General features: G+C 22.8%; 2 protein-coding genes across 2 annotated transcripts; one reads left to right on the top strand and one right to left on the bottom strand.

Annotated features, from left to right (window-relative positions):
- The first annotated feature begins 267 nt into the window (after positions 1–267).
- LOC102678423 (nucleolar protein 10) lies at positions 268–8,308 on the top strand. Its single transcript, XM_006607221.2, has 20 exons — positions 268–491; positions 579–624; positions 755–969; positions 1,052–1,188; positions 1,282–1,494; positions 1,598–1,826; positions 1,914–2,333; positions 2,453–2,744; positions 3,189–3,408; positions 3,560–3,656; positions 4,677–4,793; positions 4,887–5,128; positions 5,196–5,570; positions 5,746–5,926; positions 6,064–6,279; positions 6,399–6,564; positions 7,356–7,423; positions 7,500–7,588; positions 7,656–7,996; positions 8,077–8,308. Exons 1-20 carry the CDS (start codon positions 426–428, stop codon positions 8,199–8,201), a joined length of 3,855 nt encoding a protein of 1,284 aa, XP_006607284.1. The 5' UTR covers positions 268–425; the 3' UTR covers positions 8,202–8,308.
- Positions 8,309–8,562: 254 nt separating this feature from the next.
- LOC102675977 (exocyst complex component 8) lies at positions 8,563–11,351 on the bottom strand. Its single transcript, XM_006607198.2, has 8 exons — positions 11,297–11,351; positions 10,852–11,213; positions 10,457–10,759; positions 10,219–10,366; positions 9,630–10,139; positions 9,408–9,538; positions 8,853–9,269; positions 8,563–8,770 (listed from the first exon to the last, which is right to left on the bottom strand). The coding sequence occupies exons 1-8, from the start codon at positions 11,349–11,351 to the stop codon at positions 8,567–8,569; spliced, it is 2,130 nt and encodes a 709-aa protein (XP_006607261.1). The 3' UTR covers positions 8,563–8,566.
- Between the last annotated feature and the right edge of the window lie 582 nt (positions 11,352–11,933).

Raw genomic sequence — 11,933 nt, 5'->3', positions numbered from 1 at the left:
ATATATATATATATATATATATATATATATATATATATCTATTTCAAATGTTAATTTAACATATTTTTAATTTTTTTTATATTGAAATTAATACTTTTCAATTAAAACAATAATCAAAATGACTATTATTTAATTTATTAATAATATTCATTCGTTCTTTACCATTCTGTTTAATCATTTTTTTATTTTATACAGAACAAAGAACATTATAGCGACATCTTTCTTTAAAAATATATATACATAGGTTCATGATACATATATATATATCATGTATACTTAATATATGCATATACAGTTTTGCTTTGTAAAAAACATTATACACGTGTTTTGCTTATTTAATTTTTAATTAATTTTAAACATAATTAATTAATTTTAATTATGAATAATAAATTTGATAGATTTTAGCTATTAAATCTCTTTTCAAAATGCAAGTATCTTGTCCAAACAATGTAAAAATATATAACTTAAGTGCTGGGAAATCTCTTCCAGAGGTAAATCTTTTTATTTTCATTCTTTTAAATATATCATCGTATAACTACATATTAATTTCCATCATTTCATCATTTAATTTTTTTCAGTGGTTATCTGAACGAAAAAGACGTGCTTTATTAAAGAAAAATATTGGTAAGTTTCATAAATATTTTATCAAATATAATAAATAATATATAAATATATTATAAATAATTTATTAAATGTAATAAATATGATAATATGATAAAATATAATTATACATATAATCATAATATTATAATAGATATACGACGTCGAATTGAACTTATTCAAGATTTTGATATGCCTGGTGTTAGTACTTCTATCAAAGTTACAAATGATGGGCAATATATTTTAGCAACAGGTATATATAAACCACGTGTTAAGTGCTTTGATGTAAAGAATCTATCTTTAAAGTTTGAAAGATGTTTTGATTCTGAAGCTATTGCTTTTGAAATATTATCAGATGATTATAGTAAAGTATGTATTTACATTATATATATATATTATATATTATATTTTCATAAAGAAATATAATATTTAATTATTTTTTTATTTTTAGTTAATATTTCTATGTTGCGATAGAAGCATTCAATTTCATGTTGCTCATGGAAAATATTACATACTTAGAGTACCTCGTTTTGGAAGAGATATGAAATATCATTATCCATCTTGTGATATTTTTGTTGTGGGAGATAGGTTTGGTGCATAATATTTTGAGTTATAATTTTTAATTAAAATTGTAATTATTGAAAATATATTTCATTAATTTGCAATATGTATATGTTACAGTAACGAAATTTACAGAATAAATCTTGAAAGAGGACAATTTTTACAATCTTTTTTAACAGAGGCATCATCATTAAATAAATGTGAAATAAATCCTATACATCATCTTCTTGTTATTGGAACAGAAGATGGAACAATAGAAGCATGGGATCCTCGTGCTAGAAATAAAGTTGGTATTTTGGATTGTGCTTTGCATTGCATTAATCAAGATAATAAGTAAGATATACATTATATCAATAATTTTATAGTATTTTTAAATATAGTTTTTATAACAATATTTGTTTTATAATAACAAAATTTTTATTCTATTATTATTTAGATTAGAAAAAATTCCTGCAATTACTAGTTTAAAATTTCAAGGAAGTTTAACATTTGGAGTGGGCACATCAACTGGACAAGTATTATTATATGACATTCGTTCAAACAAACCATTTTTAGTAAAAGATCATATGTATGGTTTACCTATTAAAAATATTGAATTCCATAAGAAAATGGATATAGTTTATTCTATGGATAGTTCCATAGTAAAAATGTGGGAAAAAAATAGTGTAAATAAAATTTGTGATTTAATATGTGATAAAGAAAACAATACATAACAATAGTATTTATTTTTAAATATGAAAATATTATTTTAGGGTAAATTATATACATCTATAGAAGCACAACATGATTTTAATGATATGTGTGTTATACCAAATACAGGAATGCTTTTAATTGCTAATGAACATACAAAAATACAAACATTTTATGTTCCAACTCTTGGTCCAGCTCCCTCATGGTGTAGTTTTCTGGATAATCTTACAGAAGAACTAGAAGAATTAAATTATGAAATAATTTATGATGATTATAAATTTATAACTGAGAAAGATTTGGATGAATTAGGTCTTTCACATTTAAAAGGCACCAATCTTCTTAGAGCTTATATGCATGGTTATTTTATAGATATGCGATTATATAGAAAAGCAAGAGATGTAATGAAACCATTTGAATTTGAACAATATAAAAAGAAGAAAATACAACAAAAAATAGAAGAAACTTGCAGTAGTAGAGTACAGGTATTGAATGCTTTATTACTATATATATAATTGTAATTAAAAACATCACAAATTATATATAATTTGTGATGTTTTTAATATATATTTATATTAAATATAATATATTATATTATTTATAGATTCAAAAAATACCAATTGTAAATAAAGAACTTGCATTAAAATTAATGGATAATGAAACAAATGAGAAAAAAAAAAGAAAAAGTTCTTCTAATCTTCTAACAGATGAACGTTTCAAAGAATTGTTTACTAATCCAGATTTTCAAGTAGACAAAACTTCAGAAGAATATTTATTATTAAATCCTGTCATTTCACAACTCAGTAAGAGTAAAGCAAAGAAGCTAAAGGCCAAAGAAGTTGAAAAAGAAATAGAAGAAAGAATAGAAATTGATGATGTGGAAAACGAACACTATGGTTATATGAATATATTACATATTATTATTGTTCCGTTTTTTAAATTTAAGTTATTTATTTTTGAAAATCTACAAGATTGTTGAATAATACTAAAAATATTTTAAATAGAGAGAATAGAATAGAATAATTTCAAAGAATAATGATTAATTCTTTTTTATTAGAGAACAATATTTTTTATTTTATTTTAAAGAACTATAATCTATATTTGCATATCGATTAATATAAGAAATTATATGATATTATTTGAAAAAACAATCTTTATATATTCTCTATGTTTAATATAAAATTATATTAAATATATACTATTTGAAATCATTTAATTTTCACTTGAAACAATATTAGCAACTTTGATAGATATGAAATCTAGATTAAATATTAGAAAACTGATTTAAATGAAATAGAAATAATATTTAATTAATTTAATAACAAAATTTATATTTTTAGATAATAGTTCAGATGAAAGTTTTATCCATGATGATAGTAGTTCAGAAGATGAAAAATTATGGGTTAAAGAAGTGAAAAATCAATATCGATTGATAAAGAAGAATGAAAAACGATTACAAGAAAATAATGATGAATATGTTGAGAATGAACCTCAACTTTATGAAATTAAAGAGAATGTAGAATTCAAAGATGCAAAGCCTATAGCAAAAAAGCAAAACAAGTATGTATATTTATTATTTGTTATATATATGTATATATGTAATTAAAAATAAATAAGTAATATAATATAATCTAATATATATCTAATATCTAAATATCTAATATAAACTTCTAAATTTTTTTTATCATTGTTATTATTATTTTTTTTTTAGGACTACTTTAGGAGAAAGATTGAAAAATCATGAAAATGATGATATTAAAATTTCTGCTTCTCGTGGAAACAGAGAAATAACTTTTATTAGTGAAAAGGTATATATACATGTATATATACTTTGAAAACATATATATATATCTATTCTTATATCTGTGTTTATTTATAGAATAAACAAACAAGACGAAGAAAGTTACATGTGGAGAGGCATGGAGAAGGATATAAACATCTATTAAGACCAGCAGGAATTTTGAAAAGGATGAAACGTTAATATTTATTGTAATTATTTTATTAAATATTAAATAATTATTTTTTTTTAAATAAAAATATCTTTATGTTATTATCATTGTTATTTTGAAGAACAATTCTTATATTCCTTAGTGTCATCCTGTACTAGAAGTTAGTTATAGATTGAATAAAATAATTTATTTTGACGCGATGTATGTAGATATCTTGACAGAGGTGAAGTGTCATCTCAAAAGAGTGATATAATGAAATTCTTACATTAGGGTGAATCATACGAAATAGTGATACAAATGTTTTCTTTTCAAGTTCAAAAGTATCGTATCCGTTTGTCAAGAAAAATGACATTAGTAAGTTTTATATTATATTTAATTTAATTCTTTTTTTTTATTAATTACATATATAGATTATCACATAATATGATAAATATAATATGATATCCCGATTTTATCGTATGTATTATTAAATTTTAATTTATAAAATTAACACTTAATTTGTTTAAAGAGTTTAAATTAATTTATATTTGTTTAAAGAGAAAAATGATTATTTTTATTTATTATAATTTATTATATAATAAGTATTGTTTAAGTTTGTTTTAATTTGTCTACATTTACATTTAAATCGTTAATTCTCTAAATTTATCTATAATTTAATTATTTATTTTATTTCAAATTTTAATAGATTATAAAATCTACATTTAAAAAAAATATAATTATGTTGTTATTTTAAACTTTTTTTTTCTAATAATTATAAATGATTTAATAATTTTCTAATATTGTAAAATCAAATATATTAAAATCGCAAATATATTAAATATATTAAAATAACAAAATTATTTTGTGTTTTAATTATATTCTAATTGTTATTCTTTACAGGCAAGTTCACATAATGAATCAAAGAATGGAAAAGATCCTCCTCAACAAAATCATGAAGAAACAGTGCAAGAATCTACACCATCTGGATTATCAGATTTACAAATGCAAAGTACAGAAGTAAGATTTAATACTTCTCACTTTAGTATGTAAATATATATAAATATAAATATATAAATATGTATATAAATTATAATTTTTATCTCTTGATAGGTTGGTGAAATCACAGAAATGCCAAATTTTGAAATATTAAACACATCTGCAGTACTTCATTATTGTAAACACAAAATATTAAAACCATATTTAACATTATTAGGAATAATGGGTTTAAAACCAATGAGTAGTGATGATTCACAACGATGCTCTTGTTATTGTATTTTTGCAAATCTTCATACTTTGCAGGTCACAATATTTATGTGCATTGGATATATTTTACAATATATGGCATGTTTTAGGTAATAATATCTAATATAGTATTTTTAATACGATTTTTATTAAGTATTTAAGTAATTAATTTTTCAGAAGAGATCGAGGCTTTTGTTATAAAACAATGCCTTTGAAATTTCAAATGACATCCATCAATAAGCAACATTCAGAAAAAGTTATTTGCTATGGAAATATTATATTTAGTTATCTAGTTCCCAGTATTTTACATTTAATTGCATACTTATATACTATATATCTATTTCGAATTAAAGAAAATGAACAATTACAAAATTTAATGGAAAGAGCATTTCTTTTATCATCTAATCCTGCAAATCGTGGAAATCAGAGAAAACTTGTATGGATATTGTGGTTATTTATAGCATTGAGTCTTGTATGGATAATTATGGCATTAATTACAGTAAATGTCTTAATAGCCCAAGAAAACATTATATTTCAATGGTTAGAATACAGGTAATTTTCTACATAAAATTTTTGCTTAATATAAAATATAATAATTAAAATTTATTTTATTTTTTTCATTTTTAAACTACATTTAATTTCATATTTTGAAACATTTCATTTCAAAGTAATTATTTTCATATTATTAAAATTATTTATATTTCTTCCAAATTTATTTTATGGGTAGTCCAAATCAAGTAAAAATAATACTGAAGATACTTTTAATTGTCTGTACATTATGGCATGATATGGTTCAAGGAACAATTATTACAAGCTATTGTTTGCAAGGGCAACTTTTACTAGCACATTTATATTTCCTTCGTGGAAAATTACTTTATCATACTTTATCTCCTATTGATTGGATGAGGGTTTGTATATCTACCTTTATAAATAATTATTTTAGTTTATAATTAATAAAAAAAAATAAATTAAAATTAAAAAATTAAAAATAAAGAGAAGAATAAGAAAAAGAAGAATACAATTCAGGTCTGCATTTACTTTACAGGAAATTAGTGAATTTAAAAAATTATTAAAATATTTCAATGATGAATTAGGATTAGCAGTATGTATTTATACAATTGTAAATTTATCATGGGCAGCCACTAGTATTGTTTGGTTGTTTCAGTATGATAATAGCGATATGCGAAATAATCATGTCACTTGGATTGGTATAATAAATGTAATTCTTTGGATTTTAATATCAATAGCTCCCTTTATTCAGGTATGTTTATCTATAAAAAATACGATCAAAATAAATATTGAAATACTTGATATTATTCGAAAATTTCGAAAATTCAAAATAAAGAAAAAATATTTGAACTTCTTTTGTTTTTTTAATAGGCAGCTCGTTTAACTGCTGCTTGTTCTATGATTCAAAGTATCGGACACGAGGTACGAATTAGACCATTCGTATATCAAAGCACTCCGGGTGAAGACCTCGATACTATACTTTTGTATACATCGTCATTGAAAATGTGCGCCAAACTCTTCAGAGTACCAATTACGGGTAGATACCTTTGTCTTCTCCTAACTATAGGCAGTATCTTGATCCTTACATTAGGACAATGTCAATTTTTTTAATTATTTTTTATATTTTGATAAATCTAATTATACCAAATATTTTTTTGCATATTTTTCATTTTATATATATATATATATGTAATTGATCATATTTTAAATCAGAGTAACATTTATATCTTCATTATCTAGAAATTTCAAAATTATAATTCATATTAAAATTAATTTAAATTAATCATTATTTACATTCAAAGAGAAAACTTATATTAAAAGAAAAGTTAACATTGAATTATTAACTTTTTATTAAATTCTACATATAATTGAATATGTATATTTATTATAATAAATATATCTAATTTATTTTCAATCTTTTTTGATTTTATTTTTATTTAATAAATATTATCATTAAATTAATGTATATCATATCTTTTTTGTTTTTGTTAATGAGCATTAAGCCAATAGTATATTTGTATGAAATCAATTGTCATTGGTTAATACATTGAGAATTTGCTAAGTATTATCGTGCTGTTGCGTCTGATAAAACTAATAAGGAAAAATTTGTTTCCGAAATTTTTTCATTTCGTATATGCAAATTTATTTCAGTTTATTATATATAAAAATCATGGATTTACTAGGATCTATTCTTAATTCAATGGATAAACCTCCTACAATTAGTGACAGACAAAAGGCTTTAATGAAAAGTTAGTTAAAATAATTAACCTATATTATAATTGATCAATTAATTATTTTGATATTTATAAAATAATTTTTATTACATAGAGCAAAAAGAAGAGTATCAGAAACATCAAAAAGCAGAAGCTGAAAGATTAAAAATTTTCCGAGAAAAGGTTTAAATTTTGCATCTATATCTTAATTTCTATTAAATGAGGTTATATGTGTATTATTTCTTTTATGTTGATTCAGGTAGAAGAAAAAATTAATAAATTTCTTCAAGATGACAATGCAAAGGAATACAAATTTCCACCAATGGATCAAATTTATAGGAGTATAATGTATATAAAAAAAACAATTATTTCAGTTATCAATAATACAATATCTTGATGTTTTATTATATTATAGACATGATGTTGCTGAAGTAGCAAATATATGGGCATATTCATTTGGTGAAGAAGGCATTGATCGTCATATTGTGATTTTTAAAAGAGAACATGCTCCATCTGAAGATCAGTTAAATGCACTTCGTAGAGGAGAAGAATGGAACGAAGAAATAGCAAAAAGATTAATAGAGGAGAGAGAAAGGCGAGCCAAAGAAGAGGAGGAGGCTGCTACTAAACCCAAAAAACGAAAAGATAATTTTGTACCAAATAGTTATTATAAAGATAAATATCAACATTTAATTGGAAAGGAAGCTGCTCTAGAAGCAGCTAGAAAAACAGAAGCTAATAGTAGTTATGGTTGTGGTAAATAAACAATTATGTTATTAGATATATATATATATATCTGTTAAATATATTTAGTTATTAATTAAAATTTATTCTAGTTCCTAGTGAAAATAAAAAAGATCAAAGAAGTATAGAACAAACATTAGCAGATATACGAGCTAAGAAAAGAAAATTGGAAATGAGTATCAAGGAGTCAAATCATCAAGATGAAAGTACAAAATAAAATAAATAATGTTCAAAATTATGTAAAATATTTAACTTATTTAATTTCTAACTTGTAAATATTTCAGATTAATGATATGACATAAAATTAAATGTTTAAATGCAAAATTATTCATATTTTACTGATTATAACACATGAACTTACTTATTTTATGTATGTATTAATATTATATGCCTGTGATAGAAACAGAAAAATATTGAAATGCAATATATGTATTTATTAAAAAATTCAAATTAACTTATATATATACAGTATAATACAAATAGCACATTGTGAAATATTCTATTACTTCCTTTGCAAACAGTTTTCTATATTTCTATGTGTATATTTATATTTTGTTTTAAATATTTATTTTAATATAAATTTTAAATATATTCTGTGGTAGAATACTTAGGTACAGAAGTCCTAGGAGCAGGTTTTGGTTTACTTGGAGACGAATCGAATACAATTTGCTCTTTTAAAGCTAACAATTTCTTAAAAACTTGATTTGTTGTTGATTTATACAATTCTAATCCCCGCATAATTAAAATATCTCGGATATATGAAGCATTATCATGCACCAATTGTTTCTAAAGAAACATTAAAGAAATAAATATTTATTCAAATATGATCATAAAAAAACATAATATAAAAAAAAAGGCAATTAATTACCTCTTGTTTTAATCTTGGATTTGTAAGTGATACTATTATATGTTGCACTTGAATTCGCATAACTGATATTAAAACTGAATCTATTATTGCCATTAATTCAGGTGTAGCAACGCTAAGACAATCTTCTAGTAGACTTACATAAATTTTTGAAAAAGTTAAAGTATTATCAGTTAATGCAATCCAACAATCATTTGTTATATAAGATGATGGAACAGTTATTCCAAGATCATCAAATTCTAATAGAAATTTTTGAACATTTTTGCAACTTTCTAAATTAGTTGGCCGCCACGTATCTTTTGCTATATATTCTTTCACAGTATCAATGTATTTTTCACCCGTATCTTGTATAGCTTTTGCTAATGGGGATCTGAGTTGACCATCCAATTGATAACGAAAATCCATTCCTAATTGCATTAACTACAAGATAAAATGTATAATACAGATATATAATACAAAATTATATTTTTTGAAAATATATTATTACGATTTATAAAAAATTGTTATTTTAATAATAATATATATAAAATAAAAATTAATGCCGTATCATTACCATACCTGATCGCAGTGACTTCGAACACAAACAATACATTCTACTAAAGTGCTTAGAGACACTTGTGGAATAAAAAGTTGCTTAGTTAAATGTGTCGTTAAATATTTTACTTCTTGACTACACCAAAGTACCAAACCTAATTATATATATAAAATGGAGAAAATTAAAAAAAACGATTTGATTTCAAATCATAACATTCATTCATGATTTTTTTATTTGTAACTTACCAGATGTACAATTTGTTGACTGTGGGAAAAGTTTTAAGAATTCTTTTGTGATTTCAACGATATTACTAAAAGCAATTGCACTAAGTTGCTTTACATAAGGTGCAATAGCTCCTTCTTTTTTAACTCGTTTTAAACGTGCTTTTAACATAGCACTACATAGCCGCAAATATAATTGACAGGCTTGAGCATTTCTATTTAATTGTATCAATAGTTTTACTACGCGACGTGCACTTCTTAAACCACCACCTTGCAAAGATTTCGCTTCTGCACTTAATTCAAGTTCTTTTGTTAAAACTTCAATTAATGATTTTCCTCTATCATTTACCTTTAACTGGATTTCTAATAAAAGTGGTGTTATTTGTACATCTTTTAAATAAGTTTTTGCTTTTTCTAAAAGACTATAAGCTTCCTCAAAATGACGTTGTGCTATGCAAGAATCTAAATCTTCTGCCACTTCTAATATCCATTCTGGTGGTGGTTCATGATATTCTGTATCTTCATCATCTATACCTATAAAAGAATAACTAAGAAAATTAATGAAATTTAATTTAATTTAATTATATAAATTTTATTGAATTATCGTTCATACCGAGAGTGTTCGAATCGAGTGACATCGATCGAGAAGGCATCGTTATTTTCTCTTCTTTTGAACATTTATTATTTTCGGATGTCTCATTTGGATTATCTTCAATCAATTTCATTCTTTTTGCTTGTTCACATTTATCTAACCATTCTTTCTAAAAAATATATTATAATTTATATCTTTTCATAATTATATTTTTTTCAAAATATTTTTTATGAATATTATCTATTTTGAATATACTAACTTTACTTGTTGCAGTTGCACATTGAAATACCCTAGTATCAGAGAATGCTAAAAGTTTGAATGCTAATTTTACTGTTCCAAGATCTCTGACATTAACAATTGCTAAACTTTCAAGATTATAAACAGCTTGCATTTTATATTTTGGTGGTCCTCTTCTATTTCCATTTGCTAACCAAGAAGCAATCATTAGAATATCAGTAAATAAATATGCATGAACTCTTTTTAATGGAGTCCCCTCTAAGGGATCTAATTCTAACAAAGATCCTTCATGTAAACATATACGACCAGGTATTTCTGCTAAACTCTATGAAATTAAAGAACAATTATTATTATGAATATTTTTCATTTACTATTATTGATTTACAAATCTAGAAAAATGACAATTTAATAACTTACCATAGCACCTTCTACATTTTCAAGTAATTGCATTAATTTTTGTTTTTGTTCTTCTTCTTTAGTAGTAGAATTATTAATATTTTCTAATTGGGATTCAGATAAATCTTCAAAAGTAACACCAGTAGTTCTGGTAGATCCTAATGTACTTAACAATGAACGTTGTTCACTGAGTAATTGAGATAACTGGTACATTTCACTTTCTAAATGTGAAATTTCCTTGGCAGTTTCTATAAATTGCATATAGTTTTGATAAACATTACGTTTTAATTGTGCAGAAGTATTATTTGCAAGTTCTTGAATTTTAGCTCTTTGTTGTCTTAATTCATCTGCTCCAACACATTGTGCGCTAAGTTCTTTTACAACTATAAACAAAACAAATGTCATTTTATGTTTTATAAACAAATTTTAAAGTTTTATAAACAAAAATTTATAAGTATTTACCTACATTTTTCAGGATTAAAATCTTCAGTTGCAAAAACTTTTGCTAAACTGTTAGCCATTATAAAAATATTTGCTATGACCTAAATAAATTCATTTATATATTAATAAAAAAGATTAAATCAATTCTTTATTATGTAATTTCCTTTTATAAGCAATATTCGTATAAATATTTATTAATTGTAATCATTTAAATACGTTTATTCTAATGCAATCATATACATATAATGAATTTGATATATCTCACAAATGACAACAAAAATATTATTCTTAATGTCATGTAGTATATAGTCTTAAAACTTTGTATAGTAACAATTACTAGATGAAAAAATATATCGATGATATTATAGAATGAAAATTTCAAATTGTTATATTTTATTTACTATAATTTCTTCCGTAATTATGTTAATCATGTAAATTTTTTTTAAAATATTCTATAATATTTAATATAAATAATATAATAATATAATTTCTAAAAAAATTTCATTTTGAGAATTTCTAAATATAATAAATTTTATTTTTTCTTTTTAATGATAATTTTAATCACTTCCTTTTATATTTAATATTATTGTATAAAAATTTATATTTGTTTATGAAAAGAGATATAATAGATCGCATCATTATTAGTCCCATTTTATGAAAAA

The sequence above is a fragment of the Apis dorsata genome, unplaced genomic scaffold (genome assembly GCF_000469605.1).
Source record: "Apis dorsata unplaced genomic scaffold, Apis dorsata 1.3 scaffold_4, whole genome shotgun sequence".
In the NCBI taxonomy this organism is placed as follows: Eukaryota; Metazoa; Arthropoda; class Insecta; order Hymenoptera; family Apidae; genus Apis; species Apis dorsata.
The sequence above is the reverse complement of the archived record's forward strand: the minus strand, read 5'-3'. Positions and strand labels throughout refer to the sequence as shown.